At 43.8% G+C, this 27,859-nt stretch overlaps 1 protein-coding gene across 1 annotated transcript; it reads left to right on the forward strand.

Moving 5' to 3' along the window:
* The first annotated feature begins 4,534 nt into the window (after nucleotides 1-4,534).
* gpr37b (G protein-coupled receptor 37b) lies at nucleotides 4,535-21,960 on the forward strand. Its single transcript, XM_056425415.1, has 2 exons — nucleotides 4,535-5,743; nucleotides 17,521-21,960. The coding sequence occupies exons 1-2, from the start codon at nucleotides 4,718-4,720 to the stop codon at nucleotides 18,334-18,336; spliced, it is 1,842 nt and encodes a 613-aa protein (XP_056281390.1). The 5' UTR covers nucleotides 4,535-4,717; the 3' UTR covers nucleotides 18,337-21,960.
* The last annotated feature ends 5,899 nt before the right edge of the window (nucleotides 21,961-27,859 follow it).

A 27,859-nucleotide genomic window follows, 5' to 3' on the forward strand; every position in this document is an offset into this window, starting at 1 on the left:
GAAAGACATGACATGCGGATGTGATCAAACAACCCAAAATACATAAAACACAGACCAAATTTCAATATATATATATATCTGCATATGCCCCCCACAATATGTACCCCTTCTTTAGGATAACACTGTAAACATGTGTTAGTCAACTAAATGTCCAACGGTCCAACAAGTCATAAAGTACATCTGTGTCTCCGCCCTCCATGACTCATGTCCACTATATCAGGAGCAGTGGCAGCGATCTCTGCCTTAAAACTACATCTGCTTCTGCTCTCTGATCGCACTTTGAAAGCTAAATGAGATTATCCTTCCCCCTGTAATGGTAGAATAAGTATGCTCTCAATCATAGCTGGCATGAGATTCAGGGGCAACAGGAAAGTAATCAAATAAGGGGAAAGGTGGGCGGAAGTTAAAGCCAATAACCAAGAGCAAATACATTAGGCTGCATGTGGGCTAATTAGACGATTAAAGGAGGAGACGAAAAAAGAAGGAGTAAAATAAAGAAGACTGGGGAAACCACGTACCTTATAGTGTCAGTTTATTAGAAAATAAATCAGCCTCTAACTTGAATTCTCTTCGAGAATGTCCGTGTTCCTGCGATCCCGTCAACTACCACCAGATGGCGCCATTGAGCTATACAATATTTAGCGTGTGGCAACCGCCTGGTAAACAGCCATCACCACTGAGAGCCTCCTAAAGACGACACTAGTGGAAGATCATTCATCATGAAGGGTTGAAGCTCAAAGGATGACACTGGGTTTGGTGAACAGCTCTCAGAATAACGGCCCATTGTGTGAGAGTGTAAGCAGTGGCGATAAAAGCATCACAGTCAATGGATATTGGACGGAGAGAAGTGGAAAGACAGAAATATAAATCACATTGAAGAGCCAAAAAGAAAAAGTTGACAATTGTGTCAGTAAAAGACTCTCCCACTCATCCTGAGCGCTCATCGGGACGATTTCACAGTTACACTTTAAAAAGTGCCACGACATGATGAATACAGTTTCCGCTCCTTGATTGATTTATTTGGAACTTTAACTTCTACAGACAAGACGACGCGGAGGTGGAAGTGTAAATCATTCAGATGAGTGAAAGTATGAAAACTGTTTCCCCACCGGAGCTCCCCACACTGAAATCTGATTTAATTGAACTGACTGCATCTATAATTCTTTATGACGCCTCACGCAGCTGCTTGTGTTTTGGGGATCTGTTGTCTGTTTTGTTTAGACTGTTTACGTCTGATTAACACTCCATTCATAGAGTTGAGTGTGTGTGTGTGTGTGTGTGTGTGTGTGTGTGTGTGTGTGTGTATATAATTTATATTCCACACGGCACCTTTATAGTAAAATCCATGAAGTCTTCATGGTGCTAGTATGTTCTTCTTGCCGCCTGCATGCCCCACTAAACTCCAGACTTTCACTGTGTGTGTGTGTGGTTATGCGTGTATGTGTGTGTGTGTGTGCGCGTCCTGTTGTGTGTCCTTAATATTTTAGTTTCAAGTGAGTACAGGCAGGGTGTGTGCCCTTGATGTCCCTCTGTGTCTGAATAGCTGAGTGGTTCCATGCATGAGTACATCTGGGAACAAGCCTCTCTTCTTTATCTCCACACACACACGCCAAGGAGCAGAGTCTCCACGGACCACACACACACACATGATAATTACATGTGGAGTGTTGCCCCGTGCCTTCCAGCTGATTAGAATGGTAGCGTAAGTTGCTCTGGAGGTATTTCCAAGGTCAGACACACAGTGTAATTAGTCGGGTTTAACCTGTGAAGCCCAGAGGATGCTGATCGTGTCCCGAGTGCAGCCTCGCCGGGATTGGCTCACGTGTAAAGGACTTATTTTGGAACCAAAAGGAGCAAAAATAAAAAAATCAACCGCTTACATTCATTTGAAAGTAACCATGCGGGACTCGACAAATGCACGCCGCAGAGAAAAGTTAGCGGATGACAAATACTCTCCACACACACCCTCCATGGATATTATTTTACTCACTTTTGCCACAAGGCCCATCCAAAGTTTACATGGAGAACTTCTCTTACATGAAATCCAGGTCAGATGAAGATATTGGCAAGAACCGCTCCAGTATTCTATCTTGAGTATTCTCCCCCCTAGTGAAACTTGGCTGCGAGTGTGTGTGTGTGTGTGTGTGTGTGTGTGTGTGTGTGTGTGTGTGTGTGTGTGTGTGTGTGTGTTTCTGCTGGTCGGAATTGGCTCCAATCACCTATTTCATGTAGAAGGTCACCAGCTAGATGTCCTCTAAGTGCCAATTCACTCTCTCCACAGTACCTGTGTATGTTTTTGGGACAAAACATGAACAGAAATATGTACATTTTGCAGGGAGCACTCCTGAAGACCTTTTTGACTCTGTGGTCATATATGGAACTTGGCGTCTGAAATAAAGAATAAAAATTACATTACATGTCATTTAGCAGACGCTTTTATCCAAAGCGACTTACAATAAGTGCATTCAACCTAGAGTACAAACGAAGAATAACAAGAATACAGAAAGTAACATTTCCTCAACATAGTCGAACTACAAAAGTACCATAATCAGAGCTATTTAAGTGCCACTGAAGTGCTAATCTGTGTTTTAATCCAGATATAGTCGGTCCCCCTGTATATTTAGTATTTAGTATTAGTATTTAGTTTTTTGTTTTTTGTTTTATATTTATTTTCATTGATGCTCTGATGTGCACCGCTGCTGTGATTTTTTTAATTTCCCCATTGCGGGAAAAATAAAGGAATATCATATCATATCATACCTCGATGTGTGTGTGCACATCTGGTGTGGTGTGTGGTCGGTTCCCCCGGTCTGCAGTGTGGTCTGAGAGTGTGAACTGTTCACTTGGAGCAGCACTTAGAGCACTTGAGACATAATGTGCTCATTTCATTTAGTCGGGGAGTGTCTTGCATTATTGATTGAGCTACTGGACGTACAGTCGACTTAGTCACAGGTTGTTGCGGGTGGTTTGTTATTGACACATTTCCTTGAAAGCACTTCTTTTGAGGAGTCCTTGATCTCACTATAAAGCTTAAGAACCACTGCTATAGCTACCAATGGCTAGTTTTTCATTTCTTTTGTTTTTTCTCTCACCATTTGAACGAATAACTTTCATTTTATCATTTAATAGTCAAACTATTTCATCATTGCCTTTACTTTCAGCTTATTTTTCTGTTTTTTTATACATTACTTTTGGCTTTCAATCTAAACCATGCATCCATGTGGTGGTAAATGTTTACTCTACAATATGTCCATTTTCACCCAAGCTGCATAACAGCTGTACAAGGTCAGAGCAACCCATTTGGGAATCCCTGCTCTAGATAGCAATTTACTAGTTTGAGAACATTATCAAAGTGGAGATGTTACAGTAAGATACTGAGAGATGCCAAAGTGAAAGTGTATTATCACAGCGAGAGGTCAGAATACACTTTACAATAATTAGACTTTAACTCACCTATGTTTCCTCTCGTTTCAGAACACATGTGTAGGCCTGCAGGTGTCCTTCATACATCGTCCTGATGAAGCCTACCCCCTGAGGCCATGGTCAAGTGTCTGTGAACGGAAATGAAATGGCCTCAGGCATCCTTTTTATGGAAGAAGATATGTACTTTTAATAACAAGTGCAACTGTCTCTCACTGACAGTGCTGTTTCGATTCTCTTTTAACACAGAGAGGAAGATTAAATGGCTTCGTGCGTAATGCGATATGACGGCGCCAAATAAAATAATAAAGAAACTGTGTAGCCTAATATATTTATTCACACGTTGTGTCGGGCGTGGCTGGCTTGTCTGCCTGGGGGAGGGGGGGGGGCTGTAGCCGTAGTCTGCTCGGGGGGCTGCTGGATGCTCCGTGATGGATGAGGAGTGACAGATCGGGGTTAGCCGCCAGGGGAGTGCATTTTCTTCCAGCGCGCGCGGTCCTACTCTCCGAGAGAAAAGCAGAGGAGGCGAGGCACTGGACGCAGAGGAGGAAGGGACGGGAAACAGAGAGATTTCCACCCCTCCTCTTTTCCTCTCTGTCACTCTCTCTCACTCCCGTGCATCACAACCTTGGGGGCTTTACCCGGACTGCACCACATTGACGCTGCTTCTGCCGCCAGCCGACCCAACCCACTAAACTAACACACACACACACACACACACACACAGAGAGAGAGAGAGAGAGAGAGAGAGAGAGAGAGAGAGAGAGAGAGAGAGAGAGAGAGAGAGAGAGAGAGAGAGAGAGAGAGAGAGAGAGAGAGAGAGAGAGAGAGAGAGAGAGAGAGAGAGAGAGAGAGAGAGAGAGAGAGAGAGAGAGAGAGAGAGAGAGAGAGAGAGAGAGAGAGAGAGAGAGAGAGAGAGAGAGAGAGAGAGAGAGACTCCCTTGATGCTTTTACCCACAGCTGGAAACTGGATGAGCTACGGATTGGGTGCGTGGATATGCAGCACTCTCCTCTCCTCCTCCGCCTCTCTTCTCCTCCTTCTCTCTGGATCCGGGCTCCGGTGTCCTGCTCGGTAATGTCAAGACTTTGGAAGCGGGAGTGAGGCAGCGATTTGGAGATTACTGCATATAGCGCAAGACAACACGGCGTTGGGATATAACTTACAAGTTTGCATCCCGTTTCCTTGAAGCCGTGAACTCCCCGCCGAGCCGTTTCCAACATGGGTGTTGACTGAATGGAGGAGGCATGAAGATGCACTCGTGAAGGATTACATCTGCGCTCACTAATTCCCTGGACCATGCAGATGCTGCCGCCGAGGACGTTGTTTGTGTTGTTAGCGCACGCGCACGTATTTCTATCTCTAAGAAACAATGGAGAAGTGCGCGCGTACTCTGCGAGGACTTTCCACGGGTCACCGCGGGAGAGCCACCAACACAAAGCCCGGGACCGCGCGCTCTCTTCGGGCTACGCCACAGGTGCGTCCTCAGCGGAGCTGCAGGCGCAATGGGCAATTATACGAGGGCCCCTGAACTCCACTCACCCCTGGAAGAGGGTAATTGCCGGAAAAACGAGGCGAATCGGACACAACAAACGCGACTTCAGGCGGACGGGGACCCCCGTGGAGGATCACAACGCCGTCCCGACGCGCCACCACAATAAGCGGATAAAGTTGAATGGCGGTCTTAGTAGTACGGGGACGCCAGCAGGTGGACACTACAATGCGGCTAAGCCCTCTTCAATGGGCCGGGGGGATGGAGGAGGGGGTCCCGAGGAGAGAGACAGGCACAGGAGAGGCACAAAAGACGAGCAGAAGAAAGCCTTCAGGAGGGGGAGAATCCGGCTGAACAAAAGCTCGGGGGTCTTGGCTCAGCATCACGCGTCGTCGTGGGAACCCATCCCCAAGCCGGTGGCCCTCACCTCCACCGACATGCCCTTTGACCTCTTCACCAGGAGGACCGAGTCCATCACGTTCAGGGAGGAGAACCCCTGGGATGCCACGCCGATCACCCCTCCCAGCTCGCAGGATTTCGGGGACGAGATCAAGAACCCTTTTTATCCGGTGACCAGTGAGACGTACGGCGCCTATGCCATCATGTGCGTCTCCGGGGTCATTTTCCTGGTGGGGATAGCCGGCAACATCGCCATCCTGTGCATCGTGTGCCAGAACTATTACATGAAGAGCATCTCCAACTCGCTGTTGGCCAATTTGGCGGTCTGGGATTTTGTGCTCATCTTCTTCTGCCTGCCCATGGTGGTCTTTCATGAACTGACCAAGTCCTGGCTGCTGGGGGAATTCACCTGCAAAGTGGTGCCCTACGTGGAGGTAAATGAATCGCTCTATTACTTCATTTCTCTCTGAATATCTCAGAGACTATTCAAGCATATGGTCGTGGCGTTCTGAAGCCAATGCATACAGGCAGCATTGCCATCTGCAGTGTTGACAGATGAATAATATAGCTCAGTGTCCCTTAACCCTCCTGTTACCTTAGGGTCAATTTGACCCCATTCAATGTTTAATGTCGGTGTTCTTTGGGGTCAATTTGACCCCAGGCTGTTTTTCACTGTGTCAAACATATAAGAAATATCAACTTTTTTATATATTTAAAGGGCTATTTAGGTAGTCAACAAACAAACATAAAGTACCTCACACTTAAACTTGGAAAACAATATTAATTCTAATAATTTTCTGGAGGTTTTAATTGCTGGGGTCAAATTGACTCCGAGGGTAAAATATGTCAGAAAATATAAAGGTAACAGGAGGGTTAAACATTGATTGGGGTCAAATTGACCCTAAAGCAACAGGAGGGTTAAACTCACCAATCAACTGGTTTGAAAATTGTATTTTTTGTATTTTGTATTCAAATCAAATACAATACAATATTATCCTATAAAAAAAATACAAAAGAGAGACTGAAAAGGTATGGGTAGAAGCAAAAAAATGCTTATAAATTCCTATCCTAAATTGAAATAAAAATAAATCAGAAAATTAATATAAAATAAAGAAAAAAATAAAACAAAAAAACAACAATAAACAAGATAAAAAACAAAATATATTTATATACTACCACATACATCTTCCATATTAATCCGTTTTTAATTACATTTATAACTGTCAAGGATTTTTTTCTAAATAATTCCCTTAAAAAACAAAAAGGAGTTCACCATTCTTACTTCTATTTCAACATTATTCCATAATTTGACTCCTACAGCAGAAATACATCTTCTTTTTATCCCTTTTTTAGCCTTTTGTACCGTGAACTTGCAAACATCTCTCAAATCATATTTGCACTCATGTATTGAAAAGAAAATAAACTTTGTACACAGTCTGACAGTGACTTTGCTTTAGCTCTGTACATTGTCTGCATTAATGAAGTCTCACCCTCTCGTTACCAAAGGAAATGTAATTAAAGAGTTGAGCTTCGGGTTTTAAGCCCTGACTGTCTCCTCAGCCAATAACAAGGAGACTCTGTTGTCACTTGCTACTGGAGAGAGAGAGAGAGCGCCTCACCTCGCCCTCAAGGCGTGTCGACACCATATATCTACCATTCAGTATGACTTATACAACAGAAGTCTTCTCCTGTTGCTTTCACTGTACACACATATAGTTGATACAACTTATTATTATTGGCAACCTGTATTCCTGCCCACACACACACACACACACTGTGTCTCTCCTCGTCCTCGTTTTGTTTGTTCAGTCCACGAGAAATGGATGGATGCTAGATTGTTGTTGTTGTTGACGCCATGTTGATACCGTGTGTGTGCTCGCCGTCATTGCGCCGTGTCAGATGCAGCAGCCAGGTGAATGTCTTCAGTCAAGCTCGTGGGTCTTAAGCTCGTCTTGAAAAGCCTTCGTCGCAACCGAGCTGAAGGAGGGACAAAGAGGGGTTGGCCGCACACACACAATGTTTCAGGGTTTTAAGGATTCTTTGGGGGTTAACCCAAAGACATCATGAATTAAACATCCAACCGAATCGTAAGCAATGGACGTGCGGTGTGGCCGGCACGAGCAAAGAAAAAAGGGGACAGAAAAATGTAATCAAACTCAGAAAAGACCAAGTCATAGGGAGAGAGACAGCTTCCATCGGCAGTGAGCCGGAACAGGTGACGCCCTCCGGTGACCACAGGGAGGCCTGTCACGTCATGAAGGGATAATATGAGCCGGTCAACCATGGTGTTATCTTCCAATCAACTGTGATACAAGAATGTCCACACCTGACTAATTTGGGTATGTTGAGCTTTGAGTTTCCATATCGCTTCTAATTGCAGACAGATGTGAAGACCAGTTTCTGGAGCGGCATCATAAATTCATATTTATTCCGGCGTGAAAGAGACTTTCACCACATCCAATCGTTTGCCTTGTTCTTTTGAAAAGCAGCTCAGTTTGGGAATGATACCACTGTTCAGCAAGAAAATAGGTCACAACTACAAATATAAATATGCTTTGGAGTCACAACCCCAAGTCTGCTCCTAGTCACATACAAGTGGGGTACAGTCAGTCAGCTGTATGATTCAAAATCACTATCAATTAGTAATTGCTTGCATTTGCACCGTTGTCTCTTTTTTCTGCAATCTTGCTTTTTCTTTTGAGCGCACCTGCTGAGTGCTTGCGGTATGTTTTAATGAATGCGTGTGTTATTGCATAGGTGCTACCCAAGGAGTGAGGGATATTCTTTCATAACTTTAATAACCTACTTACACTGCATGGGCCAAAAGCAATTCTTAATGCAATGTGTTTGTGGAGGGGTGGAATTCACTCGTCTCTGTGCACGTGTGTTGTATAGTGTATATCTATTGGGAGGTGTGCACTGGGGCCTGCTAGTGTGTGTGTGTGTGTGTGTGTGTGTACTTGCATCCAAACAGGCCAAGAGTAATGCAGCCTGGGGTTCACTTTCTCCCTGTGGAACATTGAGAAAAACACACACACACACACACACAGTCACCCCATGGAGTGACGTTATTCTCCACTTAACCCAAATTCAGCCATGGGGAATGTCAACATTTGGCCTGGAATAAAGACACAAATGCTTGGATGTACACACAACACACTGACACAAACATGAAGCCCAGCTCCACGTGTCCATGCGTGCATAAACTGAAGATGGTATATAATGCATCAGCGTCCCCTGGGAGAGTAAACCTTGTTTTATTCAGTGTTTAGTAGAGCAGGGAATCGTCCAAATCTCAAAGATTAAGCAATTCTAGGTGTGAGATGTGAGAGAACGGGACGGGGACATTGTGAGATAAAGATGTGTGTTACAGACAGTGTTGGTAATTCCAATACGCTCCTGCTTCTTGCTGATGTCATTGCAGACGACCTTATAGGCAGCGATGCACAGAGCCGCAAATTCAGGCAAAACTAATGGGCAATAATTGGCTTTTTGCACCTGGTTGTTGATTAGGATAATCCTGGAAAGGAGGCTGAGGTGACAAACAACCAGTGAAGGAAGCATTCTACGAGACAGAGGGGGGAACCAGCCATTTGGGTTGCTTCCGAGCCGTGCTGCAGAGTTGTTCTGTCTCATTACCCCCAAATAAAGAGCTGCTTACGAATCACCATCTGAACATGCAAGTATAGAATGTTGTGTTTCACAGCAATGCAAAGTGTGTGTCACGACTCAAAAAACAGGACCCAAAAGCACGACTCCAATGTTCAGGGCAAACAAAAGGATTTATTAAAAAAAAGACACAGGTAGACACCGGCTTAAAATACATGAGGAAATGGGGAACAGGTGGACACAATCAGGGGAGGAGCAGACAATCACACTAACGAGGAAACACCTGGGCAGGAAATAAAGTTTCTGAAACGAGAGAGGACAGTTACTACAAAATAAAAGCGGACATGGAAAACAGGATTAAACCTAAAACTTAACACAACCGACGAGACATGACAGTGTGTACCTTTTTTTTACGCAACATTGCTCTTTATTGGCGGATGTCTATCGGTTGAGTTTATTGGAGCATAAAAACACAGGTGTTCAAAAGAGATGATGGTAGTAAATGACAAACAAATATGGTTCTTGAACGATATGGTACCTGAAAATATCGATGCATGAAGTATGCATAGGGCATGTAGATGTAATGCAATATGGATAATTAAATAGCCTTTTCTCAGATTTGTAAAACCCTATATATATGGTTATCATGCATGTCTCAATTATTAATGACTACGCCCATTAGTAGAGAGAGATGTCTGTTGCAAAGCTCACCTTTAAGCTAAAAACATGATTAACAGCTAATTGCAAATCTCCATCATGGGACATGAATCTCCGGCTCTCTACAGACTCACTGTCTGTCTCTTTAGTGGTTTAGTGGTAATTCCACTGACAGTCCAGCCATATCAATATTATGCTACAAAGTCTGAAGAATAATGGCTTATCAATAGTACGTGCAACACACGGGACGTAATATGTCATCACAAACATGTTCTCTTGTGCATTATTCGTTTCTGTAATAGATAATAATAATAACTGTCTGGTCTGTGCACTCCGTACACACATACAGGCTTACTGCGCCTGAGTCTGAAACCTTGGGCTGACGTTGCTGTGGCACAGCGTGCATCGGCAGGCAGAGAGAAAGAAACAGAGAGTGACAGAGGCTGGAGAAAGTGAGAGAGCCATAGATTGGGAGGAAGAAAGAGAGAGAGAGAGAGAGAGAGAGAGCTGCATGGAGCCACAGAGGGCCGGAGGTAGACCCATTGGAATTGGTGGTAATGGCAGGACATACATCAACTTGACATATTCACTGTTCCAACTCTCACACACACACACACACACACACACACACACACACACACACACACACACACACACACACACACACACACACACACACACACACACACACACACACACACACACACACACACGCTTTCAAGTTTGCAATCAGAAATCCAGATTCAGTCAGTATGCATGGTTGTGTAGCATCCAGGAATATTTTGCCATTTCACAAGAGCCGGAGAGCCAAGGCATCAACACTTTTCTTCTTGCTGGTGTTCCGATTATCCAAAAATATAACTTTCACAATAACCAGATATAGTTACTGTTAAGTCGATGAACACATATCCAGTCTCTCACTGTGTACACTTATATACTGTACATCCATCCCCATGTCTGTCTATATATCTTGTCTGTAAGCACATATACACACACACACACACACACACACAAAGTCAGTAGGGTGTGTTGATCCTCCAGATGGGTGGGATGGCCTTCGCTCTCTCTCTCTCTCTCTCTCTCTCTCTCTCTCTCTGCATCAGCTACCTGTGATTAGAAGCAAGCCCCCAGGGGAACACACACTCACACACACGTACATACGGTATTAATCCCCAAGGGAATTTTGTATCAGTCAGTAGCAGCAACACACAAGAAAAAACAAAACACAAAATATAAGAAGGGTTAGGTGATCTGGCAAGAGGTGAAACTGTCGGAGCCTCCATAGGCCGGCGGAAGGAATGTTCTGTCTGTATCTCTCCTTGCGGCAGCGGAGGAGAGGGAGAAGCACCCTCCCTGTCTCTGTAGGTGGTGGAGTGGGTGGAGAGGGTCCATTTGTTAAGACGGCTGGTGTCACCGCCCTCGATTGCCCCCAGCAGACAATGGCAAAGTGCAGCACACTGGCCACAACCGACTAGAGCAAACTCACACACTTGCTGCACACGTTGAAGGATCAAGCTTTCAGGAAAAAGAAAAAAGTCACTCATCCCTTCTTGTTGCAGCGTTGATGTTGGCCTTCCAGTTTCGTCGTGGCTGTCGAGGCATGGAGTACTACTTACTCCTCCACCACTGTGGGCTTCCAACACTGACCACATCCGTTCCACACACACCATTCGTCTGCCTGTGAGGTAGTCAGTGATCCAGAGATGGTGGGCGTCGTCCACGGCCACGCGCAGCTTCACTCAGCAGCAGCTGGATCAAAGAAAGTGACTTCAGAGAGACATCGGGTCCCCAGGTGCGACTGAGCTCGCAGTGCAGGTAGATGATGGCGTCGTCCACTCCCCATGAGGCTGGTAAGCAAATTGCAGGGTCCAACGAGACGATTCACCTGCGGCCGGAGTAGGCAAGAGTCACAGAGAGAGGGAGAGAGGGGAGGGAGAGAGCCCATTGTTGAGAGGGCTCGGTGGATGTGCAGCTCAGGGGGACAGGGAGGATCAGCTCGTTGGCCCTCTCCAGAGCCCCCCTGGTCTCCTCCCCCACCTACCAGATGTCCTCCCGTGCGGGTCCACACACACATCCCCCAGTCCTGACGACTCCAGTCCTGGTAGAGCGCGTCCTAGCCAGGACCAATGGGAGCATTCTGGCACACACACACATTTAGGGTAAAGCGCTGAATGCACACATACAGTTACAGACAGACACACACACAGTTACACACAAACACAAAACGAGTACACAAACACATCCGGCCTCATGCCCTTTCCGCGCCTCCGCCCGTCTATCAGACATGCGAATGAGAGTTAATTGTAAGATATGTAAATGTATCGGGGTATATAATTAGCGCCTCTACATAATGCATGATGGTGAGCGTATTCAGTCGGCTTTTTGTCCGCGGTTGAGTAAATATCGTGTTTTGAACGATGAGAAAAGACCACACAACATCATGCAGCAACGATTAGGCTTGCTGTTGGATGCAATTAACCAATTTGGTAATTATCCATGTAAATGTGAAATATTCATTGGATGATTACCATTTTCAATTGAGTGTGTTGGCGAAATGAGTATGAACTGCGTATCAGTTTGAGATCAACACGGAACAAACCGGCCAGTAGCCAACCCTAATGGAATATGACAGAAGAGAAGATAACACTTGTATTTAGTGACACTATGTTGATCTGCACTTCACACATTTCATTTATTTACACTACACACATACACACACATTTCATTTACACGACACACATACACACACTTTGCATTTTGCACACTGTCTATATTTAATATTTTTATATTTAATTTAATTTGTCATTAGTATTGTGTATTGTGTATGCATATATGTTATATATATACATATATATTTTATTTTATATTTTACTTTGTATACTCCTATATCTTTCATCCCTGTTTTTTATATTTTATTTTTGTGTGTTTAGTTTATTGGTGCTGCTACTGTGACGACAAATTTCCCCTTGGGGATTAATAAAGTATATATCTATCTATCTATCAGCGGTAAAGAACTAGACAGCAGCTCCTGGACATTAAGAGTGGAATTAATTTGTAAATATCCCGGAACAATCTGCCACAGGTCCGGGTATAATTGGACGGAAGAGGAAGAAGAAGCTCCCTCAGACACACTGTAAAGGACACAAAATGGCAGAACGCCACAGAATAGAGTTGAACACTGTAATGGATGGTTGCTGTTAATGTAGTTCAAGCAAGAGAGATGATGATTTACGAGGGCTCGCCCTACTTCCTTGAGATTTCTGTGGCTCTCCGTTCCCGGCTGGTGGAGACTGTTCCTATTGTTCATGGCAGAGAATAGAATTCAATTGAGTGAAAGTTTGTTCTTTACTTTGGAAACACGAGACAAATTTAGCGCACGGTCCATTGTGGAGCTTTCGATCGCACGGTCGTCCCCCGGCTGGTTGCCTGGCAACCTCCCGGTGACGACAAGACTCTCGCTAAGCTAACCGGCTTCAAATGTGCCGTACGGACATGTGAGTGCGATCAATCAACCAGTCGAAACTCAAAACAACCAATCAGTGTTTTTCCCCAAGTTTGGAACTACCTTTCGGGTCAATTTGACCCCATTCAATGTTTAACGTCGGTGTTCCTTGGGGTCAATTTGACCCCAGGCTGTTTTTCACTGTGTCAAACATATAAGAAATATCAACTTTTTTATATATTTAAAGGGCTATTTAGGTAGTCAACAAACAAACATAAAGTACCTCACACTTAAACTTGGGAAACAATATTAATTCTAATAATTTTCTGGAGGTTTTAATTGCTGGGGTCAAATTGACCCAGAGGGTAAAATATGTCAGTAAATGTAAAGGTAACAGGAGGGTTAAAGTAGTCAACAGGTACGATTCCATCTGCTGAAGAAGATCATGAGATATATGACCGGCTCCTGAAAACCATTGTGGAAAGCTTAGGACACACAAGGGGAATTTGTGTTGAGATTCTTCTAGTGAGGCTAAAACAGAATACAATCTAACAAAGAGAGATATGTAAAAATATTTTTCAGCCCACAAGGAAGGATTGAGCCATGCATCTGCCATAATCACACACACTCACTCACTCACTCATACATATCTGGCAACCACACGTGGAATCATATGCACACACCCACAATGAAATAAAATAATAATAATTCTGCATAAATGTGGACGCACACACACACACACACACCTATAACTGTGCATGCAGGCGTACAGCATACATCCGTTTCCTGTCTCTGCCAGACACACGGCCCAGCTGTGAGACGGATGGTGGCTGTCAGAGGCATGGTCTCTCTGGTTAGAGTTATGGTCTGCTGGAGCTTGCACTGGGTCACACACTGCAACTAGAAATAGGACTGCAGAATAACCCTTTGTCCCGTCGGCTGTGTTATGTGTGTGTGTGTGTGTGTGTGTGTGTGTCCTTGTTAAAACCCAATTAATAACGAGCGGTCTTTGTGCCACCAGCTCACAGGACCTTTAATCAGGAAGTTAATGGGCTATTATTAAAAACACCTGCTGTGCAGATAGACGGCCAGACATGTGTTGTAGATGAAAAGCCTTGTTATTCTTTTATTCCCTTTGAAGTCCAAGGTGGAGGAGAAATTTATAATATCAAGTGGGAAAAACGGTAGCCTACGTCACAAGCGTTTATCATCTTTTATGAGTTGGTTTGAATTGAGGGTGTCAAAAATATTGTTGGAATGACAACACGATTTACAGATTATTCACAACACTGTATATGTAAGGCATCGTCCCACATGTGTGTAAATAGGCACATGTGCTCTCTTGCTGAAAGGTAGATGAGAGGATTGATACCACTTCACATCTCTGTAAAGCTGCAGCCGCTTAGCTTAGCTTAGCTTAGCACATGGAAGCAGCTAGCTTGGCCAAAAGACCACAACAAGAGATGTGACGTGGTCATTGGTGAGGTAGGGCTAAGCTAAGCTGCCTTTTATTCATTTAACCCTTGTGTTGCCTTCGGGTCAATTTGAGCCGATTCAATGTTTCACCCTCCTGTCGCCTTCGGGTCAATATGACCCGATTCAATGTTTAACCCTCCTGTTACCTTTATATTTACTAACATATTTTACCCTTGAGGTCAATATGACCCCAGCTATTAAAATCTCCAGAAAATTATTAGAATTAATATTGTTTTCCAAGTTTAAGTGTGAGGTACTTTATGTTTGTTGACTCCCGAAAGAACACCGACATTAAACATTGAATCGGGTCAAATTGACCCGAAGGCGACAGGAGGGTTAAATATTGAATCGGGTCAAAATGACCCGAAGGCAACACAAGGGTTAACAAACATTAGAGTGGTATCTTTTCATCCAACACTTAGAACTCGGGTATTTCCTCAAACGGGGGCAGAAAATACAAACGTAAAAATAAAAATAAAAATGTCTTTACACCCAGAAGCAAACATGCCAGGCATCTTGCCAGCAACTAATATAAACATGACAGAGCAAAGGCTACTTTTTGCCACATTAACATTGGCATCATTCTGAAGATGTCGGTTTATTTTCTCTCTTTCTGTCACATCGGACCGTCTCTAACTCACTTATGTGTTCTTTTGCTATCGTCTCCCATTTACTCATGTCTTTCTTTCTCCCACTCTTTTTCCTTGCCATTCTTGTGCCCCTTATTTGCATAACCCCCTTCCACAAAAGAACACACACACACACAGCGTCATCGCCCTAGGCCCGACTCTTGGACTCTCTCTCTCTCTCCCCTCTCGTACAAAGCTATGCTTGTTCGTCCTGCCCTCGCTCTCCGCCCCAACACGCTGATCAAAGCTGGGTTTCCGGGTCTTCCATGACAGCCTCTAAAACTGTTTCAGCACTGTTGTTCAAGCCATGAAATATGCACAATGTGCAAGCACCCTGTCCGTGTGTGTGTGTGAGTGTGTGTGTGTTCCACTGAAGCCACCATATAAGAATGCAGGTGTACTGGGTAAGAAGTGGGTCACAACTCCAGTTTAATATGATTAGAAAACAATTTCATTTTCTCTGGATGCTGCAATTCTTTTTTTTATTATAAGAACCAGGTGTCAAAAACAGCTCGTTGTTCTCCATTAAATCGTAAAAATCTATTGCTAGCGTGCCGTGTTATAGTGCATTAGCCGTGGAGTGGAGAAATAACTAGAGAGCACTTTCAGTGAACGGCATCCAAACCAACGGATGAGTCACACGAGTGAAGAGAGGAGAATTGCCGTGTGTCGGTATCAGCTGGTTTGTGTTTTATTCATAGTGGAGATGAGGTGAAGCTGTCAAAATCCAGTTTCAACGGCTACATGTAATAACAAACTCTTTTACACGATTTCTGTCCCAAAAGAAGAGCAAAGCCTTGAACTCAACATGAGCGTGATTGACTCTTAGCCCTTTACAATTTACCTTTTTTAAGACTGCAGCACAGTCTCCTGCATTTAGTCGATTTTTTTCCGTGCCTGACTTTCCAAGCACGGGTAACTGAGTGCAAGACGGCAACATCTGCAAAGTGCACTCACCTGCCCAAATCACCCGAAGGCCTAATCCGATTAGTGAGGGAATAAACAAGAATATGCTTGGTTTAAATCTCCTCACAAATTGCTCCGAAGAAGAAGAAGGAAAAAATGCATTGCTTAAAAAGCTAATGAATAATAATTGTTTTGCTTTGGCTGAATTTCCAAACAATTCACGACAACGACATCGACAAGGTTGAGGCGTAATGACACGTAATACACGTTGATAACAGTCCATAGTGCTGGAGCATGCTCCTGCTTTATCCACGCCACTTATCCCTCGCTGTTGCCTTCATTACTCTGGTGAGGCAACCATGTGTGTCATAGGGTCAGTCTGTGTGTGTGTGTGTGTGTGTGTGTGAGAGAGAGAGAGGCCTAGATACACAGAACATGTTGCAGTGTGTACATCTATATCGGTCTAGAAAGTATGTGTTTCTAAGGCCGTGGCTCACGGGGGGCCATCTGGAAGGCTGGCTGTTGTAATTAAATTTGATATGAACAGAGGAAAGGAAGGAGGGATGAATACGGGGGAACAGAGGGTGAGGAGGTAAAGAGAGTAAAACAAAGCGAGAGAAAAGTGATGAGAGTCAGAGGGGCTGAAGGTAAGTAATGTGAGACAGGCAGTGGTGCTCGAGGCAAAACATTGAAAAAGTAATGCACACACGTCTCACACACACACAGACACACACACACACACACACACTGCAGCTTTTCAGAGAAATGTTTAGCACCCTGCCAACAATGACTGATAATCTAACAGCTGCTTTTCCGGTGCTTAGAAATAGTTCTCACTTACTCACAACTCGCACATTATTTTACATTTGAGAATGTGGAGGCAATTAGTTTGATGACATGACAGTTTTGAGAGAAACATTAGCAGGAAACAGTGACATGTTTAGGAAGTGTGTTAATTAGTGAGACTCATTGAACGAGGAGGAGGATGAAGACACAGGAATGAATGAGTGCGGTGCTTTTAATCCACCCCGTCGCCCGCTCATACACCCACCCATTCAGAGATGCTACACAGTGTTTATAGCAGTTTACAGCCTGCCATTGTGCTTGTGTTGCTCCACTGGTTGTAATTACAGCAGTGTCAGGTGCCCCTGAAAGGCCGACGTCACTCCTGTGTGCCCTGCCGTCTGCTTACGTGTTGTTGGGGCAGAAAGGCCTTTGTTTGCGTTTGATGCAACGACATCCGCTTGTTTACTTCAGCGACAGCCCTCCCTTCACATTCTGCAAGATATAAGACAGTTTCTACCCAGGAGATCGTTTTGTCAGTTCCTTGTAATTATTTTTTCTTCATTTAAGACTGGGGACCTGGCGAGCTCATCTGGCACTTTAAGTGATTACAGTCCAGGTTATTTATAGAGCACGTAATAATAATAATAAAAAAACCTTGTCCAAAGTGGTTAACGAAGAGATTATTTCAATGTGTCTGTTCCCGCAGGTGGCCTCCCTCGGCGTGACCACCTTCACTCTGTGCGCGCTGTGCATCGACCGCTTCCGCGCGGCCACCAATGTCCAGATGTACTACGAGATGATCGAGAACTGCACCTCCACGACCGCCAAGCTGGCCGTCATCTGGATCGGGGCTCTCCTGTTGGCCCTCCCGGAGCTCCTCATCAGACAGCTGGTGGTCGAGGACACGGGGAGGCCCGGCGAGCCTCCCGTCGAACGCTGCATCATCCGGATATCCACCTCGCTCCCCGACATGCTCTACGTGCTGGGCTTGACCTACGAGGGCGCTCGCCTGTGGTGGTGCTTCGGCTGCTACTTTTGCCTCCCCACCCTCTTCACCATCGGGTGCTCCCTGGTGACGGCGCGCAAGATCCGGCGCGCCGAGCAGTCCAGCGTGCGCAGCAACAAGAAGCAGATCCGCCTGGAGAGCCAGATGAACTGCACCGTGGTGGCGCTGGCCATCGTCTACGGCGCGTGCGTGGTGCCCGAGAACATCTGCAACATCGTGTCCACGTACATGGCGGCGGGCGTCCCCGAGCACACCATGTCCGTCCTCCACCTTCTCTCCCAGCTGCTGCTCTTCTGCCGGGCCGCCGTGACGCCGGCGCTGCTGCTGCTCCTGTGCCGCCCGCTGGGCAGGGCCTTCCTGGACTGCTGCTGCTGCTGCTGCTGCAACCACGCGCCCTCCTCGGCCACCGCCAGCGACGATAACGAGCACGAGTGCACCACCGAGCTGGAGCTGTCGCCGTTCAGCACCATCCGCAGGGAGCTGAGCAACTACACACCCGCCGGCTCCAACTGCTGATCCGACATTCCTCATCAGGGATGACTTCCCTCTCCTGTGGCAGACGACGCTCGGGGAGGGTTTGCCTTACCGAGTCTGGTCACATGTTTAAATGGGTGCGTGGAGGAAGTTGGACACTGAATAATCCCATTCAACCAGTGTCCTACATCCTCAACCTTCATTCCTTACAATAATTCCGTACTTACAGTAACTGCATAACCCAGGAAATCTAACAAAGAGCAAAGTCTTCTTTCACTCGTGCCCTGGAGTCCTCTTAAAACAGGGTCAGTACATATTTTTAGCAATCCTGCCTGAAACCTTTAAAACTGACAAACGTCCCTGCTGTAGACCGTATATGCCTGAATATCATTGGACAGTTGGGATGACTGTCTGGTTCCACACAAGTTAAATCAAGTTACATTCTTTAAATGACCTAGATTACATCATTATTTCCCGCAGGCCTCGTGCTAGAAGTGGCAGGAAAAGGTCAAACTATTTACACACATATGGGAATAATTGTACAGATTATGTCCTAATATGTGTTAAAATTAACAGAATAGTTTAAGATGATAAGTGGATTTGGCCACCATTAATAATAATATGTATGTACGGGAAACTGTACTGAACCTGTATCTTAAGGGATATATATTCAATGCCAAACACCTTCTAAATGTGTCACTGTTTAAATGATGGGGATTGGCTAATAATCATATGGTGCAACCTTGACTAATAACTCAGATACGTCATCCAGCTGTACGTGTGGTCTGATACAGCCTTTAGGAATCCAGAGCGCAGCCGCTGTCATAGTGCAGTTCGTGTAGTGCTGCACACGTGGGAACAAGGCTTACAGTAATTAAACTATAGCGCTCTGCAGTACGACCGTTTGAAAGAGGAAAAAAAACCAGAGGACGGCGGAATGGAGGATCCAAAGGTACACGGCAACATTAACACTGTATATTGTCAAATATCCAGGTAACTAAAATCATAACTGGGCTGGTCTCAGAGATACATAAACACGGACTTGAGTGGAATAAAAAGGTTCGGAATGGACTAATTGAAGTGAAAATAGAGTCGAATGAAACACTGCAGATGACATTGAATGGAGAGAATATGAATTCAGTGGAAAGTAATGGAACATAAAGCCGTGGAATATAATTGAAAGTGATGGACTCAAAATAAATATCTGCACTACACTGTTGCATCATGTCACGCCCTACACGTTGGGCTGTATATATATAGTGTACACTTTCTTTGGTGCTCTTATGATGAATGCGCTGTAAACAACAAATCCATCGGTTTCACTCAGATTCTCAAGTAATTGAACTGCACGATATTTCTTTTGGTCAAGAAGACGGATTGCCGTTGAATACGTGGACATTAGTGGGGTGCAGGAATAAAAAAAATAAAAATCAATGTTGAGTTTCACGCAGCTGCAATACAGACGAGATAACCTTCTATCAACGAGGGTGGTAACACTTTATTTTACACCAGGTCCTGATTAATGAAAAGATAACTACTTGTAATAAATAGTGTTGAGACTTGAATAGATGCAATAATTAAGTCGTGTTTACATATTTTTATTATTACGTTGATAAAGACATTTAATTACTGATAATTAGTTATGAGATGTAACATGTTAACATGGACTGTGGTTATCAGTACTGGGTCATTTCAGCATCATTTAATTATTATGACAACCAAGTGCCAATGCTGCTTTGTAACAACTGTAAACAACTGTACAACTGCCGGATAGAGAAATGATATATTTGAACCAATAATCACAGTAAAGTTAGTAAATACCAAGTAGTTTTTGATTTTCAATTATTTACTTACAATTCCTGTAATAACTGTAAAATGAAGTGCTACCTCAAGACGGTCAATTATCTCGAAGGCAAGACAACAATTGACTGTTTCCTAAACCCCTCCTTCCAATAGGGATCCATAGTTATCCAATCAAAATGAGGCAGCTCAGTAACTTGAGCCTGTCCTCCAGCGTTGAGCCCATAATCACGTATGGAGCCATCAAATGCGTATTTAGGTTTCCATCTTGAAATAAAGTTATAGACGGAAAGATACAAAATCCAGCTGGAGACAGCGCTTTTAATTAACTCACCCTGCAAAGGTAAGCTGAGTGAGTGAGCTAGTTACAGCTGCCATTATTTATCCGTTATTTAATCCGGGGAAATCGACAGTCTTCTGTGGCTGCTTCTGTCCGAATGAAAGACTCAGTGAAGGACACTGCATCAATATGTGTGAGTGGTAAATCTGCCGCAGGTATCTGCCGGTGTAACCTCAGGGGGCGTGGCTTTACGGACAGTCACTTTGACTGTTCTTTTTTCTTCTTCTTTTTTTACCTCCAATACCCGTTGCAGTTTAATTACTTGAGTGTTTAAGGAGAACCAATGCAAAGTGTTCCCCAGTGTATAGATGTACACGTGTATTGTACTGTAACTCTTTTCTTAATCCTACCGATCAGACCTGGGTCAGGAGGTTAAAACCACTATTACAACTTAATGCAGTGCAGGTCATTCAAAGTCGTACTGGAAGCTGAACCCGCCGAACCATTTAATATAGTGTGTGATATCATGGCGGAGGAAATGACACTTAAAGGCCTTTATTTAGCTTGTTTAACCTCGTGAAAAAAACCTCCTTCAATGTGTGTGACTAACATGGTCGTGCACTCTGTGGTGACCCAGGTGTGATGTCCAGTGGTATCCTGTATATTGCGATGAATCTTTTGCATTTGATTCTGCACTGCCAAACACCGAATCTCTGTCTGTCTCTTGTGGTAGCAGCACAACTATCTCTGGGTGTCTCTCTCAGCGTGGAGGTCAGTCTGCCCTCAGCACCATCAATACAAGAAGAAGAACGTTTACGATGAAACATAAACCACAACAGGTTTGACAGTCATGCTACAAATATACGCAAAGGGAGAAACTGGATAAAGGGCGTTCCATGTCACAGCTGGAAGCAGCAACCCTTTGGCTTCAATGAACTCTGGTTACTGAGCGCCAAGAGTCAGGTGGGCGGAGCCTGTGGTTGGCGCTGCCTTCAGTTCTTTGAGTTTATCAAGGAAATGGGCAGAAACAAAGCACCACAGCACCATAATGCCCTGCAGCCTGTTTGACAACACTTTTTATGACCAACAATATCGGGCTATTGTGAACCTGTCCAGGGATCTCAGTGTGTATGCCCTTGCACCAGCTCAGTTTCTACCCATTAAAAGGACTTTTAAGAGTTTTTTGTATTTAGTTAAGTCTCGATATCCCACTTTTTCTTCATTTCTTTTGTTGATGTGACGAGCGTACACTGACCTCCTGAAACCTATTCTCTTTCGCTGCATCTTTCCTGGAGCGCAGCTCATTCTAAATGGCTCGGTGTGTAGTAACGTGGTTCGATCTATTGATGAAGTGGTTCTTGTAAATCAGTCAGTGAGACGTTTATTCTGAATTGTGTGAGTTTCCTCTTCACTCTGAGAAAATTGTGTTTCTGTATTTGATACCTGAACATGTAAGCACACGGCCACTAATTTCTCCAAGTCTAGTCACTGGTTTCTAAATAGCTTTTTATATAGCCAAAAAAACTGTCCCTTTGTTTATCAAAGAACTTTATCTTGAAAACTGTATATTAAAATCCTAAATGTACTATTACTGTTGTGTTGATTTATTGTGCGTATAAAACTATTTCTGTTTTGCACGTATATCCAAGGGTGTTAAGAGTGCCATCTTTACCTTCGCATTGAAAATGCGGAAGGTTATGTTTTGATCACCGTGTATTTTTTTATTTTTTTATTTTTATGCGTGTTATTCGCATAACAAAAAAAGTTTAAAACCGAATCGCATGAAATTTTGTGGGATGATTGGTTATTATCCGGCGACCATTTGATCAGATTTTGGGATCGATCGGGTCAAAAGTCAAGGTCAAGGTCATGAAAAGGTCAAATCTTCTTGAATCGCATGACATTTGGTGGGATGATTGGTTATTATCCGGGGGCCTTTTTATTAGATTTTGGGATCAATCGGGTCAAAGGTCAAGGTCAAGGTCATGATAGGTCAAAATCTTCTTTTTACCATAGCGCTGTTAATTTGTATCCAGTTGGCATGCAACTAATGCCAACATGTTCATAATTCAATGCCCAATCTTGTGATATGCGAAGGTATGCGCTCTACCGAGTGCCCATTCTAGTCTTTAATGTGTTATTGTTCCACGCGACTGAAACAGAACTCTTCATAATCTCGTCTCCTCCAGCATCTTCACTGCAAAGAAAGAATCCACACTCCGTCCTCTATGCCAAGCGGTTGTTGCCATGGATATAAGCGTCGTTAAAGGGATACTCTAGTAATTTAAAATTGCAACTCCATAAACTTGGGAGACTTGGCAACGACGTATTAAGTGATTACCAAAATTGACTCCACAGCGGCTGAGAAATGCTGACTTTTAATTTCTAGTCTGAGTCACGCTCCTAAAACATTGGATCCGATAACCCGTAATGCATACATGCTCAAATGAGAAGTGTCTTTTTATATCAGACGTTGAGCCAGAACCACAGAAGACATGTATTCGGCATCAATTGATATTGTTTCATTAAAGCTTGAGTTGTAACGCATGTTTGTTGCTCACTGTTCACAACCGTAGGATCACACGCCTGAGACCAGAGCTGGGAAATCAAGGTTTGCTTGAAGTCTTTTCAGGATTCACTTTGAAATATTATAAACCAAGATGGAGTCACATGGAGGGACTGACTGGTGACACAATCTTTGGACGTGTCTTGGAGACCTGCCGACGCGCGTTATCACCTCATTTCTCACAACGAGGAAGGACTTCACACATTAAAGCATAAAAATAAGCTATAACTATGAAAGAGGTATGTTTTTGCACAGTGCAATAAGTGCACAGGTTCTATCAAAGCACTCACGTTCTATTTTTAGAGGTGCAATGAAGAAAAGTTATTTGTAAAGCTTCACGAAATGAAAGGGACATTTTCCTTTTGAAACATGAAGAACCTCTCAACTGGTTCCTCCTCGGAAACACGTCTCAGTGTGTGTCCTCATGTCCTAGTTTATTTAAGATCCTCCCACTACGGCAGAAAGTCCTCTTCATATTCTCTCCACTTCACTGAACAGAGGACTCTCTAAAATATTAATCAGCGATGTATCACTATGCACTGTTCTCCTAACACCTCTCTCTCTCTCTCCCAAAGAATTATTATACAACCATGACGTCCTGGGTCTGTGTCAGAGATACGGACGCAGGCCAAAACTGTTTCTACCTCCTGTAACTCAATAAGCTGTCGTTGGAACACTGAACAGATGCCAGAAAGCTTCCGCAACCACCAAAGACCCCCCCCCCGAACCCTCTCTCTCTCTCCCAGGTCTTATTTTTAGTCCTTTTTTTTGGTGTCAAATAAAGTCCTCATTCTGCACTTTGAATCAGTTCTACCAACTGTCTGTGATTTATCCCTCAAACAGAAATGGCAGGAATTGTTCACTTTGAAATGCATCACAGTTCTGCCTTTTGTCTGCTCTCTCCCCCATCGCCTCCATCCTGTCACAAGAGAAGCACTGTGTGTGTGTGTGTGTGTGTGTGTGTGTGTGTGTGTGTGTGTGTGTGTGTGTGTGTGTGTGTGTGTGTGTGTGTGTGTGTTATGCGGCATCTCGTCACAGGAAAAGCTGACAGGCAATGTGTCAGTCATTTTTGTAATTTGCCCAAAACAGTTGGCCTCCTGCCGGGGCCCTCGCTCCCGCTCAATCAGCCTCAATCAGCCACATACTTGCTAAAGTGTGTTTGTGTTTGTGTGTGTGTGTGTCCTTTTGTTGTTTTATCATGCGATTGTCTTCAAAAGCCTTTCCTCTCTGATTCAGCTTCCTATCGTCTTTTAATGAGCAGAAAACAAAAAAAGTTATGATCCATCTTTCAATCTGTCATTGTGCCTCTATTTATGGGCTCTGAAGGACCAATTACTTGTAGTTGAATTATAAAGCAGCACAAATATAATCCACATTTTCAGATAATGGAAAAGAAAATGTCCCCTCAACTTAGTAAACATGCCGTATATAAATCATTGATTTATTTCCTCACTTACATGTTGCATTAGTCACAAGATACGGTTTCAGTAGGATGACAGAATTCACCGTCAGCATCAGCTGCTGCAAAGCAATATGGGGATACAGAGCAGCTCGGGTTACATACATGATGATAAACCCATGATGATTTGTGCAATGTGTTGCTGAAATGCAAGTAAGTCATCCGATCTTTCGTTTAATATCCACGTTACAGTATTTTCTGCTTTTCAGTGCATCAAAAGGCTTCAGACTGCTGCTTGGAAACAACAGACTGCTCCAGCAAAATGGCACCCACTGTTGCTGACAACACACATTTATCATCGCAGGTTTCTTCGTGCATGAAGTACTTTTGGTTTTACACAACAGCAAAACCCAGTCCGCAGTCCCTCTGAACATCCCCGTACACCTTATGTAATCTGGTATTCGCCATTTCAATCCATATCGGGGTTAGGTGCATAAAGCCTATTTTAAGATTGCTGTTCTGAGATTCTTCTCCTCGCTGTTGTTCAGGCACACTCCCACCTTTCTGTTTTTCCAAGTGTAACTGGGCATTCATTACAGCAGGAAGTCCCAGCCAAGCAATCTGGCTGGGCTCAGGTTGTTCTGGCTGTGCTTTATGAATGGTTGCTAGGTAACGAGTGACTTAAATTACCATCTTTCTAACTTTCTCCTATCATCCTCCTCAATATGTGTGAGTGGTAAATCTGCCGCCGGTATCTGCAGGTGTCACGGTAACCTCAGGGGGCGTGGCTTTACGGACATTCACTTTGACTGTTCTTTTGTCTTCTTTTTTTTACCTCCAATACCCGTTGCAGTTTAATTACTTGAGTGTTTAACCCTCCTGTTACCTTTACATTTACTAACATATTTTACCCTCGGGGTCAATTTGACCCCAGCAATTAAAACCTCCAGAAAATTATTAGAATTAATATTGTTTCCCAAGTTTAAGTGTGAGGTACTTTATGTTTGTTTGTTGACTACCTAAATAGCCCTTTAAATAAATAAAAAAGTTGATATTTCTTATATGTTTAACAAAGTGAAAAACAGCCTGGGGTCAAATTGACCCCAAGGAACACCGACATTAAACATTGAATGGGGTCAAATTGACCCTAAAGGTAACAGGAGGGTTAAGGAGAACCAACGCAATGTGTCCCCCAGTGTATAGATGTACAAGTGTATTGTACTGTAACTCTCTTTTCTTCATCCTACCGATCAGACCTGGGTCAGGAGGTTAAAACCACTATTACAACTTAATGCAGTGCAGGTCATTCAAAGTCGTACTGGAAGCTGAACCCGCCGAACCATTTAATATAGTGTGTGATATCATGGCGGAGGTAATGATACTTAAAGGCCTTTATTTAGCTTGTTTAACCTCGTGAAAAAAACCTCCTTCAATGTGTGTGACTAACATGGTCGTGCACTCTGTGGTGACCCAGGTGTGATGTCCAGAGGTATCCTGTATATTGCGATGAATCTTTTGCATTTGATTCTGCACTGCCAAACACCGAATCTCTGTCTGTCTCTTGTGGTAGCAGCACAACTATCTCTGGGTGTCTCTCAGCGTGGAGGTCAGTCTGCCCTCAGCACCATCAATACAAGAAGAAGAACGTTTACGATGAAACATAAACCACAACAGGTTTGACAGTCATGCTACAAATATACGCAAAGGGAGAAACTGGATAAAGTGTGTTCCATGTCACAGCTGGAAGCAGCAACCCTTTGGCTTCAATGAACTCTGGTTACTGAGCGCCAAGAGTCAGGTGGGCGGAGCCTGTGGCTGGCGCTGCCTTCAGTTCTTTGAGTTTATAGAGGATATCTGTTCTGTATCTTGCCTTCAAACGGGCCAGCAGGAGCCATGCATTAGTATCACAGTGACGCTATCGCCTTTTAAAGTTATGGCTGTTATTACAAATCACGGTTACACCCCTTTGAGGTGTTACGTCCATATGTTTATATTAGAATGGATGAATATGTTACGTCAAAAGGTCTCGCTCATTGGAACTCTGCAGTTCCCCTCAGCTATATGGAGTGTTTCGGCATATTGGTTTTTTCGTCATAGCAATAACAGAGGCAATGGAAAGAAATAACTTGCTTTCATATCAACCACACACACACTCCACAAAGAACTGGCAGACACGAGCATGCAAAGACAATCATGTTCAGGCAGTGCTATGCACACAGTACTCAGGAGATGAGGTTTACACTGATATTACATTTCAGTTTATTTAATAAGCAAGACTTTTTTTTTTTACTTCGAAAATGGTGTTATATTGCAAAGATATATTGAGATCGTCCATTGGGAACTGCTCAATAATATCCCTCCCTCTCTTTCTATACCCTTCCATGTCCTGCCTCTCCATGCATTCATTTCTCATCTTCTCTGAGCGTCATCCTGTCTTCTCATACATTTTTATAGCAGCAGTTTGATCCGCCTGGTCAAAAAAACATTCAAATGCATCCGCTCGTATTGAATAAATACATAACTCAGCGAGACGACTATTATTCAGTGTTGTGGAAAAGACAAAATAAATATTTCCCTTTCTGAAGGGCGGGCAGAATGGGATGTAATCAGAGATGAGATACCGAGTCGTGTGCGGTTGCTCGATGTAAAAAGTGTCTGTTTGTTTTATGCAACAGAGAAGCACTGTTCATCACAGGGCTCATGCATACAATTTTACATAACAGGCGCAATACAATTGTTTTGAAAAAGAGAATATATGAGCATATAGTAGATGGAAGCGATGCCATTCAGTTGGGAAGTGCACCAATTTGAACATGCATGTGTCAAACTGAGGAACAGCGGTACATTAAAATAGTAGTTATGTCCATCCAGCCGCACGTTTTCTCACTCTTAATCAGTGTCGAGCTTAACGAGGTAATCCAGTTATTGTTCATCTTTTCCCGAGACACTTCCTCCTGGGGCATCCAAAGGCATTCCCAGGCCAGATGGGATGTATAGCTCCTGGATCGGGTTCTGGCCATGGGATATATTCAAGTTGCCTCAACTCAAAGCAGGTTTGCTCCCAATTCAGTATCTATTGTGGCAATGCCTTCCTCCATCTTTGATTCATGTGCAGAACAAAATCTTTGAAAATCCTATTAAATCCATATAGTTTTATTAGAAACATGACATTTAAACAAGATTGTAGGGTTTATTCATCACACACAAGAGTAACATGTGTAGAACGATGAATGTATGCAAGAAGTAAGATGCACATATGTCACAAGGGCAGAAAACCAATGTGCCAAAGACAGAATTCACTATCATGATGGCCTGAGGAAAGAAGCTTTTTCTTAGTCTCGGAGTTGGACCTGGATAGTTATAATCCCACTAGCTCCGCCTTTGCACCTGCCTGTGTATAAATCCAGCAGAGTGGGAAGTATAGATGCAATGGTGCTCTTGACCAAGCAAATAACTTGTACTAAAAGTACAAAAAAACAAGACAGTGTGCTAATAGGAAGAGGTTAACCACATCCATTTG

This window comes from Pseudoliparis swirei, chromosome 10 (genome assembly GCF_029220125.1).
Source record: "Pseudoliparis swirei isolate HS2019 ecotype Mariana Trench chromosome 10, NWPU_hadal_v1, whole genome shotgun sequence".
Classification (NCBI taxonomy): Eukaryota; Metazoa; Chordata; class Actinopteri; order Perciformes; family Liparidae; genus Pseudoliparis; species Pseudoliparis swirei.

Bases quoted from the DNA above. Each gene is read 5' to 3' on its own strand.
- gpr37b (XM_056425415.1), top strand. From the start codon at position 4,718: ATGCAGATGCTGCCGCCGAGGACGTTGTTTGTGTTGTTAGCGCACGCG. The intron at 5,744-17,520 runs GTAAATGAATCG...CTGTTCCCGCAG, and splicing joins AAGTGGTGCCCTACGTGGAG to GTGGCCTCCCTCGGCGTGAC.